The sequence below is a fragment of the Danio aesculapii genome, chromosome 1 (genome assembly GCF_903798145.1).
Source record: "Danio aesculapii chromosome 1, fDanAes4.1, whole genome shotgun sequence".
NCBI lineage: Eukaryota > Metazoa > Chordata > Actinopteri > Cypriniformes > Danionidae > Danio > Danio aesculapii.
Genome location: NC_079435.1, coordinates 7,821,449 through 7,840,890, shown reverse-complemented (window position 1 = coordinate 7,840,890; position 19,442 = coordinate 7,821,449). Strand labels below are relative to the sequence as shown.

The 19,442-nt window shown below is 36.9% G+C and overlaps 1 protein-coding gene across 2 annotated transcripts in view; it reads left to right on the top strand.

The window, feature by feature from the left end:
• Nucleotides 1-2,807: 2,807 nt before the first annotated feature.
• inpp4b (inositol polyphosphate-4-phosphatase type II B) overlaps nt 2,808-19,442 on the top strand; it is a 333,119-nt gene continuing 316,484 nt past the window's right edge. Inside the window, exons 1-2 of one of the 2 annotated variants that reach the window (XM_056456462.1) lie at nt 2,808-3,028; nt 18,491-18,604. In XM_056456462.1, the coding sequence (XP_056312437.1) occupies nt 2,990-3,028; nt 18,491-18,604 (153 nt within the window). In that variant the 5' untranslated portion in view covers nt 2,808-2,989. The remainder of the gene's footprint in view (nt 3,029-18,490; nt 18,605-19,442) is intronic. The other variant, XM_056456463.1, reaches the window with a different exon arrangement.

The following is a 19,442-nucleotide window of genomic DNA, read 5'->3' as shown; positions in this document are numbered from 1 at the left end:
GCACTATAGGTGAATTGAATAAAATAAATTGGCCGTAGTGTATGATTGTGTGTATGGGTGTTTCCCTGTACTGAGTTGCAGCAAGAAGGGCATCCGCTGTGTAAAACATGCTGGATAAGTTGGTGGTTCATTCCGCTGTGGCGACCCCTGATGAATAAAGGAACTAAGCCAAAGGAAATTGAATGAATGAATGAATAAATATGTATTTATAGAGAAATTCTTGCAATATTTTGTTTTTCTGCGATACATATTGCAATATTATTATAATTTCACAAAATGACTCCATTTGGAAGGAATTGTCAATTTTACATTGATGGGGAGTTTTTTACTGGAGTGCATCTTCATAAAATTTACAAAATTATAAAAAAAAATTTACATACACAAAATAAAATAAATTAAAGCACAGATGAAAACAATAGAACATTAGCCAGAAGCAGGGGGACATTCGAGAAACACCTGATCTCGTGTCCCTCCTAATGCTCATTAACCAGGCGGGAACCTTGGGCTCATCTATCTACGAGCTCAGGGTTCTCTCCCGGGACAGCATGCTAAACCTGCTATTATAGTTGAGCATTATCTAAGTGTGAACTCTTGAAATTGCATTGCATTGATGGTTTATGATTTATTAATGGAATTGGTAGTGGAATTCGTATTATTGCTCATCAAAAGTTCCAAGAAACTTCAGTGGAATTTATCAAGGAGCCAAAATCACTACGTTCCTTTAGATTCCCATCCGTATGCAGCACGTTTATTTCTGTAGCTCCAGTCAATAACCTGAAGTGCCTGAGCTCCATTGAAAGTCTCACCGGTGTGATTGACAGAATACCAAGACTTGACGTTCTCGGTCAGTTCTTTTGATGCATTTTTTATGATCCTGTTTGGGCTTGGTTTTTGACCTTGGATCACTGCGGATCACTTTCTTGTTTGTTAGAACATATCCAACTCTTTTGGAATATGAACACGGCCTGGTTTATGCTTTTTGAATCTTGTTTTTCACAGTTTTAATAAACTCTGTACAGATCATAATCCCCAGAGGAGGAGATATGGTGATGTGCAGGAAGATGGTGGAGACGGGAAGGGAATGAGTGCAGAAAGAGAAATCCCTCTTCAAGAATAGCTCCAGCTTTTCCTGCTATAGGAAACATGCAACGGGAGGGTGAAAGTCTTTGCTGATAGAAATTCAGCTGTAACGGGGAAAAAAGCCACTCTTCTCTCAGCCATTCCATGCTAGTTTTCAGGAGGCTCCGCCGCCAGACTTCCTGTTTCCTCTAGAAAGACTTCCTGTTCATACCAACAAATACACAATCAAAAGGCTTTCCTTCTTATTCTGGCTTGGTTTTCTGATTTTCATTCTTTAAACGAGTGGATTTTTATCTGCGTCTGCTTTCTCTCTCATGCCCTCCACTTCCCCTTGCTATATATGTGTGTACATCAAGCGTTCGTCTTTCTTCTGGACTTGCTCATTCAGTTTTTATGGCTTGTCCCTGTTTTCTGTCAGTGTATAAATGGTCAGAGGTCATGGGAAGGAAGCTGAGACTGTCAGTGCAGGTGAATGTGTTGACTACTCACAGTCACGGCATCATGAATGCAGCGAGTATTGTTGTTATTAATCAGGTTATTTAGCTATTGCTATCAGGGTTATTGTCGTTAATTAAGCTACAAAAGGAAACCATAAACAGAACTAAGCCATAAAACTATATATGTTTTTTCTTTAAATAATTAAAATTAAAACATAATAATAATAATAAATAGTAATTATAATAATAATAATCATTTGTTTTACTTGTTACCAAAGAAATATTGAACTTAAAAAGTACTAAAACTACTCAAAATTAAAAAAACAATGGGGCGCAGTGGGTAGCACAATCGCCTCACAGCAAGAAGGTCGCTGGTTCGAGCCCTGGCTGGGTCAGTTGGCATTTCTGTGTTGAGTTTGCATGTTCTTCCCGTGTTGGCGTTAGTGTGGGTTTCCTCCGGGTGCGCCGGTTTCCCACAGTCCAAACACATGCATAGGTGAACTAAATTGGCCCCAGTGTATGAGTGTGTGAGTGTGAATGTATTCGTGTATGGGTGTTTCCCAGTACTGGGTTGCAGCTGGAAAGGCATCCATTGCCTAAAACATATGCCGGAATAGTTGGTGGTTCATTCCACTGTGGCGATCCCTGATAAATAATGGACTAAGCCGAAAGAAAATGAGTGAATGAATTTTAAACACATGCAATCCCCTATAGATCACGCCAGTCAATCTAACATGCTAAATTCTTTCCAGATATTCAAGTCATCTAGTGAAATTGTATTCATATCGCAGAATATCATGCAGCCCAGTTATTCACATTAGAAACTAAATGGGTCTTTTAAGGCCTCATCACTGGAAGGGCTGAAATGAAAGAAAATGTCCTCTGTAGTTTTGCTCAAACTCTCTAATTCATAAATCCAGAGATTTTTTTTCCTAATGTTCTCTTCATTTTTACAGCAGAGATTCATTTTCTCATTGCAGTGACTTTGTCAGTTTCCTGCTCAACATTAAAGGAAGCTGAAAGTGTAAAACACACACACACACACACACAATATGACCTGTTCAAAACACACACTCCGTCTATACTGTGAGCAGGAGGTGTGATTGTGCTGACAATCCTCTTGAGTTTGTTTTATTGAGGGCAACAGCTGGTTGTTCCCCTGGCCTGTATCTCTCAGCAGTCACACTGATCTCTCTGTTTCTCCTCCCTCCACATGGACTCTCGGCCCCACATGAGTGCACAAAGAGAACTCTATTTCCCTCCAAATTAGATTTGCTGGTGGAAAGACGCATGCACTTTTTAAGCTCACCCAGACTGCAGTAATATTTGCGCGTGTTTGTAGTTGAGCGACATTGAGCATGTAAACTTCGTGGCGGTTTGTGGAGTGGGCGATGACTTGAGTCAGTGTCGGTAGCGATCTAGAATACTGGATGGACTTTTAACATCTTATCGGGGTAGATTGTGGACTAAAAATGGACTTGATCTCATGTTGTTGGAGGCTGTGTTCTTGGGTAGGTGTAAATCTGTGTGTATTTATAGTTATTTGCAGAAGTTTAAAGAAAGTTAAATGTTTTAATGGAGTGTTAAAATCTACATGGCTTAATTGTATACTTTTGGCATTTATAAAAGCTTAATCAAAAATGAAAAATGTTCGTGACAACATATGTTTGGAATATTGTTGAATATTGACAACATATTGCTTTGCATATGTTGACAGCTTTTTCAAATGTCAAAAAACACATTTTTATCATTGCAATTATATTTTAATTGCTATCATACTTTTTATACATTTTAATATTAAAATTGTATTGTTAAAATTGGGAAACGAATCAGAAATGTATGGAAACTAGTTTCTGATTAAATATTCATGAAGATGTTCTGCATATATTAACAGTTTGTGAATATATCTGTCCAAAAATATCTGTAATGAAAAAAAAAAGTATTTTATAAATATACAAACCTTGTGACTTTACATTGTATGTGTTGTTTTTAGTTTTCTCTTATGTGAAAAATCAAACGGACAGTTTATTAACAATCTTGAATACGTTTTGCATACATTAACAATTTATAATGGTTACATTAATAAAATTGTAAAATGTTGAGTAATTTTAATAATTTAATTTAATTATTGTAGTAGTTTAATGTAATGTAGTTTAAATTTAATTTAATAATTTAAATAATTTTACATTTAATTAATGTAGTTATGTAAATATGCAAAAAATTGCAGCCATGTAAAAATTTTATTTATTCATTATTTGTTTCTGATTTAAATAATGTTATAATAATAATAATAATAATAATAATAATAATAATAAAAACAACAATAATAATAATATAATAATAATCTCAAATGTTTTTATTTTTATTATTTAAAATTTTCATGACATAAAATAGTTTATGAATATTCACAAACTGTTTTGCATATATTAACAGCTTTTTCAAATGTCAAAAAACACATTTTTATCTTTGCGATTAAATAGATAAATAATTACTATCATACTTTTTATACATTTTAATGTTAAAATTGTATTGGTAAAATTGCTTTATTTACTTTTTAAAAACAGAAATGTATTGTATTGTATCAGAAACGTATCAGAAATGTATCGAAAAGTACCAAAACTAGTTTCTGATTAAAAATTTATGAAACCGTTCTGCATATATTAATAGTTTAATTCATCTGTCCAAAATATCTGTAATTAAAAAAAAATATATAGTATTTTATAATTGCTATAAACATACGAACCTTGTAACTTTACATTGTATGTGTTGTTGTTAGTTTTCTTTATTTTTATGTTGAAAATCAAATTGACTGTTTCCTATTAACAATCATGAATATGTTTTGCATACATTAGGAAATTATAATAGTTACATCTTTCCAAAACATTTGATTAAAATTTTAAAATGTTGGGTAATTTTATTAATGCAGTTATGTAAATAATGTAAATATACAAACAGCTACAGCCATATATACATTTTATTTATTCATTTTATGTTTCTGATTTAAATAACGTTAGAATTATAATAATATTTGCAAATATTTTTATTTTTATTATACAATTTTTTAATGAGACAACATATTTTTTGAATATTCAAAAGCTATTTTGCCTATATTAACAGCTTTTTCAAATGACAAGCACATCTGTAACATTGCAATTAAATATATAAATAATTGCTATTATACTTTTTATACATTTTAATATTACAATTTTTTTGGGTAAAATTGCCTTATTTACTTTTTAAAAACAGTATGGAAATTTGTTTCTGATTAAATATTCGTGAAACTTTTTGCATATTAATAGTTTGTGAATATATCTGTCAAAAATATCTGTCATTTTATTAGTATTTTATAAATAATATAAATATAAAATATTATTAACAATCATGAATGCGTTTTGCATACTTTACCAATTTATAATGGTTACATCTTTCCAAAACACTTCATTAAAATTGTAAAATGTTGGGTAATTTTAGTAATGCAATTATGTAAATTATGTAAATATACAAATAACTACTGCCTTATAAACATTTTATTCTTTCATTCTTTGTTTCTGATTGAAATAAAATTATAATAGTCCTAATAATAATAATAATAATAATAAAAACAATAATAATAATAATAATAATAATAATAATAATAATAATAATTGCAAACTTTTTTATTTTTATTATAATATTTTTTCGTGACACAAAATATTTTATGAATATTCACAAGCTGTTTTGCACATATTAACGGCTTTTTCAAATGTCATAAACCAATTTTTTTCATAGCAATAAAATATATAAATAATTGCTATCATACTTTTTATCCATTTTAATATAACAATTTTATCGTAAAATTGCTTTATTTACTTTTTAAAAACAGTATGGAAACTAGTTTCTGATTAAAAATTCATGAAGACGTTTTGCATATATTAACAGGTGGTAAAAAACATCTGTTAAAAATATCTAATTTAAATATAATAAAAAAGAATGAGTATTTTATAAGTCATATAAATATACAAATCACCTTTCATTTCATGTGGTGTTGTAGTTTTCTTTATTTTTATGTTGGAAATCAAATGGACAGTTTCCTATTAAAAATCATGAATACGTTTTGCATACATAAACATTTTATAATGGTTACTTTTTTTCTAAATAATTGATTAAAATTGTAAAATCTTGGGTAATTTGCATAAAATGCAGTTATGCAAATAATGTAAATATACAAGCAACTACAGCTATATATACATTTGATTTATTTCTTCATTATTTAAATAAAGGCTGTAAAAGTAATTGAAACAGTGACATCATATTCACCTTAATCGAAGTGAGTAACTTTTTACTGTTCTTCAACAAAATCAAAATAAACGTCTTTTGCATAACGTATTTTTGCCTTTATCCTTGTATATCTGCCTTGAGATCTGTATATATGTTGTTTGCTGCACGTTGCACATTCATAAATGAAGTATTACTCAGTATGCAGTATAATTTGCCAGGCAATTAGACCGAAATGAACTGTATGTAATCATGCACACATTATCATTTGCTCATAGACGCGTCTCTCAAACGCAGTTCATAACCGCACGTCAGAAGTGGCCATGAAAGCTGCCGGGGTTTTTCTAATGGGGAGAAACTGTGCAGATTTTCCTCACACAGGGAGCGTGTGTTGAGTGTTCCTGTGAATGGCAGTTGTCTGAAATAGCTGCAGGTGTGGGCTGTGTTTGTGTGTGTGTGTGAGCTCTGAGAGATCTGGCCCACTTTTGTTGTTTAATGTAGACAGGTGGTGTAGTCTGAAATGAGACTGCAGCTGTTCTCCCAGCCTCTCCTCTTAATGCACATGTAATCTCATGTACTGTGTGTGTGTGTGTGTGTGTGTGTGTGTGTGTGTGTGTGTGTGTGTGTGTGTGTGTGTGTGTGTGTGTGTGTGTGTGTGTGTGTGTGAAAATGCTGGAAACAGGCAGTCGTTTGACCTGCAGATTTCTATATTTCCCAGTGGAGGTGCTGCTGGGGTCTGTTGTGGGACTGCTCTGTTTCATGAGGATGCTGGTGGTCTCCTGGTGTGTTTATATTGTGGAGAACTGGCTAGTCAGTAATCGCAGCACTGGGGACATCTGGTGTAAAAATAATACATGATGTTAAAGCTGCGCAATATATTATAACTATCATTATTGTGATAATAGTAAAGGCGATATACATATTGCATCATGTGTGTTAAGTTACATTTGTTTTATGCATTGGCTTTTATTTAAATTTGACCAATGAGATGGGGCCTTGCTATTTGTAGACCCGCCTCCCCAGTAGTAGCTGTTCTGCTATTTGGCTGGAGTGGCCCAAAGCTGAAAACACAATTCGGTTTTTTCTTATAATGTGTTAAAAAGTGTCATGTTGGGGGCGTGTCCACAGTTCGCTGTTTTATGGGTGTGTTGCTTCACATGTAGAATAGTTTCGGCTTCCCGCCATTGTAACAATGGGCGGGGCCATGAGCTCACCCGCTCTGCGTTTGCAACACAGACAGGCGGACTGAGAGGATCCACATTCAGTTGTACATGTCCGACTCTGACACAGACCAAGCAGAGAGTACAAAATCATTTGTGTCTTTGTACAGTTTTACAGCCAACTGTGTGCTAGTTTCAAGTGCTGAGCTTATACACAGAAACTAATAACCACGCACACTGAATTAACTTTGACTGAGGCACCGGATGCACCGCTCGAAGCCGCAACACGGCACACCAGACACTCTCTGTGGCGCGGCAGAAACATGAAGTGTCCCGAATCGTTGCGCCACGCATCTTTGGATTCTAGACATAGGTTTCTGCAGCGGTCCGCGGCGCCCAGCTGTCGACTTGAGTGTACCCTGATAGAAACCTATGTTCAGAATTCTAAAACGCATGCTAGTTAAGATCACAGGGAGCTTCTGGGATCGCGACAAATGCAAACGACTGAAGTATGAGGTAGACTCAATGAGAAGTACACATGTTTGCAAACCTACCTAAAGATACAACCAATAATTCCGATTAGAGCGATAATGTGGAGACTATTGATCTTGTGTTGAGCCTAATGAGCCTTGCATCTAAAAATAGAGCAATGGTGTTCCTTTAGTGATATTGCTTCGACTCACGCTGAAAATGGCAGACGTGAATCAACAAACTGAGGATATGATGACGCGCCTGTCAATCAATATTGGTGGGCGGGGGGACCGTACTCCGACGTAAAGTTGCGGTCGGTTTGAAAACCGCTCCAATTGGTCCACCGTTTTTTATGTTGTTAAATTGAAAAAAAGCACTGGGTGTGTTTATATCACCCCAATATCACGGTCTATACACCATACATGCACATATGTCTGTCCAAACAGCTTGAAAAGTAGATTTTTTTACCATAGGTGCCCTTTAAAGACTAAATGTTTGCACCTTGACTGTTGTTTAGTCTGAAGTGGAATGAATTAGATCTGAAAAATATATTTATCTGTTTATTTTAATAGAATTAAATAGAGAAATGATTTAAAAACACAGCTAATAAAATAGCATTTTCTATGGAAATAGCCAAAATTTAGCCGCACCCACCATGGAGCACCATTACTACAATTTTTATATAAACAGATTTATGGCATTTGAAATCAACACTAATCAAGACTAACAAGCAAAAAGTATATATGCATGCGTGAGGAAAAATCTCAACGAAATCCTGTTATCACAAGAAAATACATTTTTATAGCATAATTGAGTGACAAAAAGATACACGGACCGCTCACTGGCCCTGCACATACTGCCTGACATGAATAAATCTGTTAATGATAACTGTGCTGTGTTCTCATGGGTGGCGTCTGATTTTCCACAGATGCTGTTGACATATACCTTATTATTTGCATGCGTCATATTAATAGCAATACCGGTCTTTTCATGAGCTGCAATATTAGTTTAATCTCAGTCAGTGCAAGCCCTTTTGCGATGGTGTACATGGTGTTAAATTTTACATATAGCTGCCACTTGCACAGCTGACAGCATCTGGCGATTAAATGAAGGATTAAACAACCCCTCATGCTCAATATGTAGATGTGGCAAACAGTTACCTGAAAATTCTTTACAGACTTTACAGTGAATGCTTTAGTTATTTTCATAGCGACTTGAAGTCAATGGAAGTCCACTCTTCAAAAAGTGTAGATGGTGGATTAACATTCAGCACATGATCAGTAATCAGATGTGCCATTATTTGTAGCTTTAGGTGGCTTCTTAAACAAAATCTGTCTGTGTGTTTTTCATTCTCATCTTCAGCAATTTACATTTTCGCAGTTCATCAAAACGGTCGCAATTTCGAGCCCTGAGTCAATAATAACTTCATTTATCATGCACTGTGATCTTTGAAACTTTGACTCATTCACAAACATCTGCATTACATGGTCATACGTAAAAAAACTTAACAGATCAGTTATATGTATAAATCTGACTAGCAACAGCTAGTGAAATACAGTTGCACTATACATCTAAATGCTTTATTTGTAGCAGAATTGTCATGATTATCGTTGTCACGATATTGGAATTCGGTACCAATCTATACTGAAATGTAAAAAAAAAAATTAAGCACTGTTGAGTCAGATACAGGGACACTGGAGTGTTTCAAAGTCAGGTCGATCAACTGGTTTGTCTCTAAGCTGAGATATGTGCGTTCCACTGATGATATGAAACCGAATTCCAGTGTCATGACAACCCTAGTCATGACAGAAATCACAGCATCCAAACTCATCTTGGTAGTGACATTTTTTTTTAGTTTAGCACAGGCTCATTGGCTTATTGAAATTTGTCATAGATATATACACTAGATATTGCATGCGGACCCTGAGCATGCGTCAATAGTGCCGCCACATTTGTACAGTGCTCCCAGAACAACTGTCATTCAACCGCATTGTTCAAGATTAAAGCCAATGTGAAGATGCTGGACTTTTGCGACGTGTATGGGTGTAGTAACGACAATCAAAGAAAACAAAGCCTAAAGGCAGAACATTTCATAGTTATTGTATGTTACAAACATTTGTGCTTAACAAGTATTGATGATATACAGCACTGACCATAAGGCAAAGTAGCACCAACTCGCACTAAATACTAGGCTTAGGCTAGTTTTGTTGAAGAAAAGTAGCAAACGATGCTGCGTAGAACAAGATGCTGTGGTGCCAGAAACTTGTATTATTGTCGGCTAAGTGAACGAGTCGTTTATAATGGAGATTCATTCACAAACGAATCGCTGCCTCCATTAGAATTAGAAAGGAAAGCAGGAGAGGGGATGTGTTTCAGGACATGGATTAGATCAAGTTTAACAGGGAGGCAGGACAATACATTTGCATGCACACACGCTCTTTGTCAGGAATGTCCGTGCGATTACGTATCCCTCGATACAGAAAAGTGAGGTAATTTCGATAAGTGATAAACTTATTTCGAGAGGATCCTGTTCTTATGATTGTTCACAGCTGGTCCTGCATTATCCAATTTATGATTCACCAATCAGATGATTCCTAAGCCACTATAAAAACCCTAAGTTCCATATCCCAGCCATCTTCGTTTTGAAGAATCCCCCCTCCCACCCATACTCCTCCTTTCCTAGATGGGTGGCATGGTGGCCCAGTGGTTAGCACTGTTGGCTCACAGCAAGTCACTGGTTCTAGTCCTTACCAAGCCAGCCGACGTTTCTGTTTATTCGTTCTCCTCGTGCTCACGTGGGTTTCCCCCGGGTTCCCAGGTTTCCTCCCACCATACAAAAACACAACTTAAGTTAATTGTCCAGACCAATTCGTCATCGTTGATTTGCTCCAAATAAGTAGTTATCACTTAAAAGCAATCACTATCTGTTCACTAGCTACTACAGCAGGGGAGTTCTCGAGATCTACCAGAACTCAAACTCCCCTCTCACATTGCAAACGGGAGGGAGCCCCGGGCTTGAGGATCTTATGGGCTCAGGGCTCTCTCCCGGGACAACATGCCAAACTAGCTTTATAATCAATCATCAGCTAAGTGTGAACTCACTTACTTGCATACAGACCATCGGTAAAACCCCCAATCATAGATATATGTATATATGTTTATATATCTTCACTGCACCTTGGTCCGACATTCATTTCAAAGGAGCGCTACCCTGTACCAAAATAGCAGCTCTATTGACGCATTCCTTCCAATAGACAACAACAGCTTAGGCGACATCTAATGTTAATATCTATGGAAATCTGTGCTTCGGCCAACATTTTTGAGAAAGCGCAAAAACATAGTTAAACTCATATTTGTCTGCATATTTGACTTTCTAGGTAAAATGAACATTATGGAGCAGTATGATTCAATTCAATTCAATTCACCTTTATTTGTTTAGCGCTTATACAATGTAGATTGTGTCAAAGCAGCTTCACATAAAAGGTCACAGTAAATAGGAACAGTGTAGTTCAGTTTGTAGTGTTTAAGTTCAGTTTAGTTTAGCTCAGTTCAGTGTGGTTTAATAATCACTACTGAGAGTCCAAATATTGAAGAGCAAATCCAACGATGTGCAGCTCTACAGATCCTGAACCATGCAAGCCAGTGGCGACAGCAGAGAGGGAAAAAAAACTTCACTAAATGGTGGAAGTGAAGAAAAAAAACCTTGAGAGAAACCAGGCTCAGTTGGGCACGACCATTTTAATTTCTCCGCTGGCCAAACGTCTTGTGCAGAGCTGCAGTCTCAGCGGCGGAGGCTGGAAGCTGGCCTCAGCGAAGACTCGTCTGTCTCTGGAGCGTCACAGGAATCAGTCTCATGTTCTCCACTCCTCCATGACCACCACAGTAGCTGCTCAGGACACAGCCTGGTCCAGGATATGGAAACCTTGGGATCATCTCGTCGTTGGTCTTGGATCGAATCAGTGACTCTGCATAGTCTGAGGGCCTCGGGAAGAGTATCCCCAGGTGGAAATGGAGAACAAAGAAAATAATTAGCGTAGCTGCTGTTCATAGTGTATATAAACAACATGCAGAACCTGTGTGGAAGCCCGCTAAGTGGTGCACTGAGCGTATGCTTTACTAAGTATGATGCAAACAACTTTGTTTTTGGTTTCACGATAATGATGTTACCATCGACATATTATTGATGAATAAAGGATTATTTTCGCGCAGCCGTGCAGACTGATTGAGTTAGGGTGTTCTACAGAATGAGAACTAGGATGGTACATGCACCGTTGATGAACGTTAGTCTTTTGAGCGGTTTTGAATGCCTTAAAAATAAATCCTTGTTTTTCTGAAGATGAAAATCTAACTTTTACGATAGTTCTCATATTAAATGTCCATGTTGTATTAGTCATGGGCCGTTATAAGATTCTGACAGGATGATAACCTTGGATAAAAAATATCACAATTTCACAGTGTTGTGATTACTGCTCTAAAATATATTATCTTGTTTTAATGTCTGGGTAAAAAAACTCCCCTTTGAGCACAATATATTTTATTTTGAGAAACATTTATAATATTTTGGAATCGTAAACATGTCAGGCTGAATTATTCAAATAAATGTTTGACTTCTGCTGTCTTCATTAGTTCAAAAACACAGATTTCTTTACAATTTAGAACAACATCTTTGGATGTCTTTTCTGCTGGAGATACTGTTGTCCTAAAAAACTTAAAACAAATAAATCTACATATACCTAGCGAACGGTATAGCAGACATTTTTGCCGTTTTTAAAACCTTTACTTTTCCAAACCACTGTATACCTTGAAAACCGTTATGCAAAAATGTTGCATACATAAAGCATATGTGATGTTAATTCAGAGCTAAATTCTCTTTTAGAAATCTTCCAGTGTGCTGATTTTTATAATCAAGAAACATTTCCTATTATTATCAGTGATGAAATCGATTGTGCTGCTTTATTTATTAAAAGTGATCTCGAATGTTAAAACAACAATGGAAATTTACTGTATACTAAGAATACCATCTGTTTGTATGTGTGTGTGTGTGTTTGTGTGTAGAGAGAGAAGACAAATCAAATTCAACCTCTTAATCTCTGGAAAATCCCACTCTAAAAATGTCCGTGTGTGCCCAAGAGGAGGTCAGATTTGACGTCACACTCCTGCATCTTTATAAAAAAAAAAACCTCTGTTGGCTTTATGCTATTGAAGCATGAGCGTATATGTTCACATTGATTTCTAGCCAAAGTCATAGCAAGCTGCAATTCATCCTGTCCATTTTTGCATGCTATTGCTATCGAACATCCGGTTAGCGTGAAAATATGAGTGTATGTGAGTTTGCCCAGCATGACGGCGCATTATGGAACAAATTGGCCACTTTGGGACCCATCTAAATGACTCCCCCCGCCCCGCGTTCACCACACACACTAAATAAACGCTGCTTTTTGAAACGGGGCCATTAGTCCTGAGGACTGACCATTACCCACACTGCAGCAGTGAGTTTTCTGGCTCCCCCGCGACACGCCGCTGATTTATGAGCGCCACTGATATTGACCTTGTGCTTTTATGGGTTTAGATTTGTGCCGGTCACTCACTTTATCTCGGCTGTAACTGAACTTTAGGCATGGAAGGGGAGGTAAGTGTGATTTTGAGGACTTTTTAATGTGTCGGTATGATATATGGTCATCTCTGCGCTGTTCAGTGATCAGGAGTCCTGCACAGGACAAAATGCGGAAACCTTTTAGCCTGGACATCCTGCTGAATCTTTTAATTAAGCAGCTTGTAAAATCAATCTCAGCCTGTTGAGCTGATGAATGATGCAAACCTGTAAATGACTCGGAAATCCCTTGAGGGAGGTGTGTGTATGTGTGTGTGTGTGTGAGAAAGAGAGAGAGAGAGGAACACTTGGCTATTGTGTTTCTGTAAATGCTTATTGCACAGTTCGCTTTAAAGCAATAGTTTACCAAAGTTAAAAGTTTGTCTACGTCATTCTAAACTTTTAACAGAGTTTTTTTATTCATTGTGAAAAAATCAGAGCACTTTACTGCGTAATATCACTTAGAAAATGACACATTGGTTTCACCAATCTGTGCACTACAGTCTTATAGAAATACTTGCATTTTTGTGATTATAATTATTATTAATTATTGTGTGGAGTTTGAATGTTCTCATCGTGTTGGTGTGGGTTTCCTCCGGGTGCTCCGGTTTCCCCCACAATCCAAAGACATGCGCTATAGGTGAATTGTGTTACAACCCTATGTTTCTCTTGTCTCATCTGTCTTTTCTGTTTTGCTTAGAACACTTCTAATTGGCCACTTCCAGCTTGCTTGTTCCTGATTGGCCTACAGTGTTTTAAAAAGCCATGACACTACTTCCTTGGCAGCCATCTTGTTTTTGGTCACTTGCTTTGTGTTTGTTGATACTTTTGTATGTGGTGTAGGTCAGAGTTGTATGTGTTAAGTCTGAATATTAGTGTTGGGCAAAGTGAGGCTTCGTGAAACACTGAAACAGTTAAAGCAAATGTGTCGAAGCTTCGAAACGTTTCGAAACCCCACTCTACAGTGACGCCTAGTTGTCATTTTTTATGTATTGCACTGGAACAGTTTCAGCAAAGATCAGTTGAGCAAATTGAGGTATTAAACCCCACTTTGTAAGATCAAATCCTCAAGTGAAATAGTGGAGTGGATAGGGTTCCTGACTTCCATGCAGAGATTGTTGGTTCGAATCCAGGCTGATACAGTTATTTTGAAATGCTTTAATATCAGTTTGAGATGCTTTGTTTGTGTATCGTTTTGTTTCAACATTGGTCTGACATCCGAATAAACACTTTGTGAATAAATATAGCTTGTTTCGGTCATAAAACAGGGTTGTTGCTAGATCAGATACAGTTGTGGACAGAAGTTAACAAGAATTATTTATATTATTCATTAAATTTCCCATTTATTGTATTTTATTAACGTCTACCACAACTCTAAACCCAACCATCACAGTACTGTAAAATATTAATTATTGTTTTACAGTTACAACAATGATGCTAAATTGATGGCGTATCAGCAGCTGTATCATATCTAGACTACACTATAAACAGTAACATGATTAAAATACATAAAATCACGATTTGGAGTATTTGTACAAGTCGGGATTCGAACCCAAAAGTAATATGAAGTCTGTAACAACATGCACACGCACAGTCCACTAGGCCATACGTGTCGAAAGTATGAGATTGACCCTATCAGTCAAATGCAGATTCTCAAAGTCTCGAAACGCTTCTGAACTGATCGATGCTTTGAATCGCTTTAGTCACGTGACCAGGTGTTTCGAAACACTTTAGTCACGTGACCTGGGTGTTTCGGATCATGCTTCGGTACAGTGTTTCGAAACACTTGCGCTTCGGGATCTCGACACTGTGTCGAAACATCAGTTTCACGTCAGCCATCCCTACTGAATATTGAGATTTGAGATTGAGATTGAGTACTTTTTGTTTTGTGTGACTACTGAGATTCTATTGAGATTTGTGAGTACTTTTTGTGTCAGTGTTTGTTTTGTTTATGATACTTTGTTCCACTGGCTTGTTTGACCTTTGTTGCCTGCTGACATTGATTTTTGGATTGTCCTTTAAATATGATTGCCTGTTTTGTAAATAGTTTGTAAATAGTATATATATTGGGATAGTAAGGAGTTTGACGCCATTTTCTTTGTAAAACCTTTTTGACCTCCTGTTTTTGTGTTAGGTAGTTAGGGTAGTGACGTGTACTTTCTTTTCTTTTCTTTTTGATCAGGTAAGTTAGAGATTTAACAAAGGAATTTTTGTTTGTTATTTTGGCCTTGTCAGCTCCCGAATTCAAACCCCAATAAATCTTTGACTTCACTTTCGTTGTCTTGTCTTTCATGTTGTGCACCATCCCTAGACGGTGCGTAACATGAAATTGGGGGCTCGTCCATTGGTTGTATACTGTATTAGTTTTTTAGTTAACTAACTTTGCTCATTTGTTTGCCTGGGTTTTTTTTTTCTTTTGATAAGGGAGGAAATATAGTGATTGGCGCAAATACTTTGATTTGCATGGCATCAAATTTGAACTTGATAAATTTACAATTGCACCAACAGAGGAGCAATTAGATAAATGTCGCAAAGATGATCAAAGAAGATCAACTAAATTGGCCGTAGTGTATGAGCGTGTGTGTGAATGAGTGTGTATGGGTGATTCCCAGTACTGGATTGCGGCTGGAAAGGTATCCGTGCGTAAAACATATGCTGGAAAAGTTGGCGGTTCATTCTGCTGTGTCGACCTCTGATAAATCTGGGACTAAGCTGGGATGTGGGAGATGAAGTCAATCATTTTACTGTCTATTTTTTGAGCTTCACATTTATGTCTGTTTAAACTTTTCTGAAAAAGCACTTAAAGTTTGATCTTTTTCAGTCTACAATCTTAAAATGACACAAGGTTGACTAAATGATGACAGAATATTCATTTACGCCTGAATTATGCCTTTAACCAGAGACGTTTCCTGAGTTCATTTGGAGAAGCGGAGGCACTTAGACTCACAGAGATCTTCTCCACAGATAGCGGCGTCTGCTCAGCCAATAAGCAGATGTGAAACAGATAGACCCTGGCTGCATCGATCCAGCCCTGACTTGACTAATAGCTGGTCTGCTTTTTTTACCCAGTCTCTGGACTTGTAGGTGTGTGATTGAGTTTGCATGTCAGCAATCGCTCCTCTCTATCAATCCTGCCCACCGTCTCAGGAGGACCGAGTCCAGAGACGCCCGAGGAAATGCCCATGTGTAAATACTGGGAGTGTCCAGTTCTCAGATCGATGAACCGTGACCCGAGCATGAGGGTCGGCCGTGGGAAGAGTCACATGATGCATAAATAGACGGCTTTTGATGTGGAGCGGGTTTCATCTCAGCATGCTGTCTGAAGTGTTTTACTAAAATAAACTCATGCACATCTGTGGCTGTTGTGCCTTTATATGGGGATTTAGGAATGGGGGATGATGCCAACAAGTAGTCATACAGGCAGCAAATGTCATTGATACTGTCAGTAATAATGGATAGTCCTGATGTGTTTGGTTCTAGTGCTTTAATTGGCATGTTGTGGTTCAGAAGTTGGAGAGTTTTCCCACTATTAAATCTTTTGAAAAGGGTAGAAAGGCCAGTGGAGGATAGTCATGAAGTTCTTTTACTTTGTAACTTGTTCTTGTACATTCTTTGGGTATTTTGGGAAACTTTTAATTTACATTTAACAGCATAATATCATATGTTTACTCTATATATAGCTACAGCATGAGAGCTGTCACTGGGATGGTACCTTTCCAAACGGTCCATATTAATACATTTAAATGTACATATTAGTAGCTGAACAATACAGTACAATAGTATACCTTTTGAGATTTTGGGGGTACTAATATTTAGCTTTAAAGTCCATGTTGGCACATCATGGGTAGCATAATCGCCTCACAGCAAGAAGGTCGCTGATTTGAGCCTGGGTCAGTTGGCATTTCTGTTTGGAGTTGTATGTTCTTGCCATGTTCGTGTGGGTTTCCTCTGGGTGCTCCGGTTTCCCCCACAAGTCCAAAGACATGTGGTATAGGTGAATTGGGTAGGCTAAATTGTCTGTAGTGTATGTGTGTGAATGAGTGTGTATGGATGTTTCCCAATGATGGGTTGCAGCTGGAAGGGCATTCGCTGTGTATGCTGGATAAGTTGGCGGTTCATTCCCCTGTGGCCACCCCAGGTTAATAAAGTGACTAAGCCGAAAAGAAAATGAATGAATGAAAAGTCCGTGTTAACCGGAAGTTGGTGACACTTTTCTTCCAGTATGTTGATGTACTGAGACTAAATATTGAGAAGGGGGCGGGGCTTTCTTTTTTTAGTCTTCGTTGTGCAACTCATTGGTTCAAATTATTCCTGCCTTAGTGAGTCTTCAGTGTGCAACTCATTGATTCAAATGATTCAGCCTTAGTGAGTCTTCAGTGTGCAACTCATTGATTCAAATGATTCAGCCTTAGTGAGTCTTCAGTGTGCAACTAATTGATTCAAATGATTCAGCCTTAGTGAGTCTTCAGTGTGCAACTCATTGATTTCAAATGATTCAGTCTTAGTGAGTCTTCAATGTGCAACTCATTGATTCAAATTATTTAGCCTTAGTGAGACTTCAGTGTGCACTTCATTGATTCAAATGATTCAGCCTTTGTGAGTCTTCAGTGTCCAACTCATTGATTCAAATGATTCAGCCTTAGTGAGTCTTCAGTGTGCAACTCATTGATTCAAATGATTCAGCCTTAGTGAGTCTTCAGTGTCCAACTCATTGATTCAAATGATTCAGTCTTAGTGAGTCTTCAGTGTGCAACACATTGATTCAAATGATTCAGCCTTAGTGAGTCTTCAGTGTGCAACTCATTGATTCAAACGATTCAGTCTTAGTGAGTCTTCAGTGTGCAACTCATTGATTCAAATGATTCAGCCTTAGTGAGTCTTCAGTGTGCAACTCATTGATTCAAATGATTCAGTCTTCAGTGTGCAACTCATTGATTCAAATGATTCAGCCTTAGTGAGTCTTCAGTGTGCAAGTCATTGATTCAAATGATTCAGCCTTAGTGAGTTTTCAGTGTGCAATTCATTGATTCAAATGATTCAGCCTTAGTGAGTCTTCAGTGATCTCAAATGATCTTGTCAGAATGAGTCTCCAGTCAATGATTTACTGATTCAAAGGATCAGCTCAAACTGAGTCTTCAGTTATTAGTTCACTGATTGCAATGATCCCTTCAGAGCTCGTCTGCAGTTAAATGACTCACTGATTTGAATGATCTGGTTGGACTGAGTCTCCAGTTAACAACTCACATTTTAAAATGAGTGTTAAGTACTTTTACTAACAGTCTGCACTTTAACTAAATAAAACTAAAACAGAGTTCTTTGCTATCCCTTTTTTGCACATTCCTTGCGCTAACTTGACCATGGTCTGCACTGAGCTGTAGACTTAAACATGACGCATCTCAATTTATTCCCAAATGAAGAATAAATGGACCGGTTTAGAGAGCTGTTGGTTCATTTATCCTCCTCATTCATTCATTATATGATATTTTTCCTCTTTGCAGAGAACACGAGATCCTGTTTTTCCCGCTGGAGTGAGCTTCCCACTTGATTTCCCAGTTTATAATGACACATTCATCAAACTCAGTGTCTATGGAGTGAGCGACGAACAGCAATCGGTGAGTTCTATACATCTCTGTTTGTTTTTGCTGTGGTTTGGGTCTTCAGTTTGTGTGTTTTTGTTGTGGTTCCATGATTGTGTTGTCGATCTGCTTCATGGACGCCACTGTTGGGCTCTTTTGGAGCCTGTGTGTTGTTCGCAAATCCCTCAATGCCTTTCTTTCTTTTAATCACCTGCTTGGTCATTTTTGTCACAAAATCATTCGCAGCTGAAACTTTAGTCTATAAATAAGATGTCGTCTTGCAAGCCGCACGTTTGATTATTTTACATAAAGTCTGGCACATTGACGTTTATTCTGCTACAAATTGACAGCTCATTTAATTTATGTCGCAGCGATTCGTTCTGCAGGCATCGCTGAAGAAATTAGATATTATTCCACAGACTAAATCTGAAAACAAAGCAGGAGGTAGAGATGTGCTGGAGAGATGTGCCAGCTTGAAGACAAGAGTCTGGACACTTTTCAGAGATCTTCTGATGCTGTGAGAAAATTCCCAGAATTTTTTTTTTATTCTTTGATAATGCAAATTCATAGCTTATAATCCTCAGTGAGCTAATGCATATTAATGTTAATGAATAATTATACTAAAACTGTCAAGTGGTAAGTACTAAAAGAAAATATCATCAGGAAAAATCATCACAAACCTAAATAGACCATACAAAAGCATTGCTCTCAATGTCTGTGGCTGAGATTTGAGTTTTTTTTTTTTTATATTTATGTATTTTTAACATTTATTTTGTTTCGTTTTAGTTATTGTTTTAACCTAAATTAAACAAAAATATTAAAGAAATATTGCTTTGCTATTTATTTTTTATTTTATTTTATTTTTAATATAATA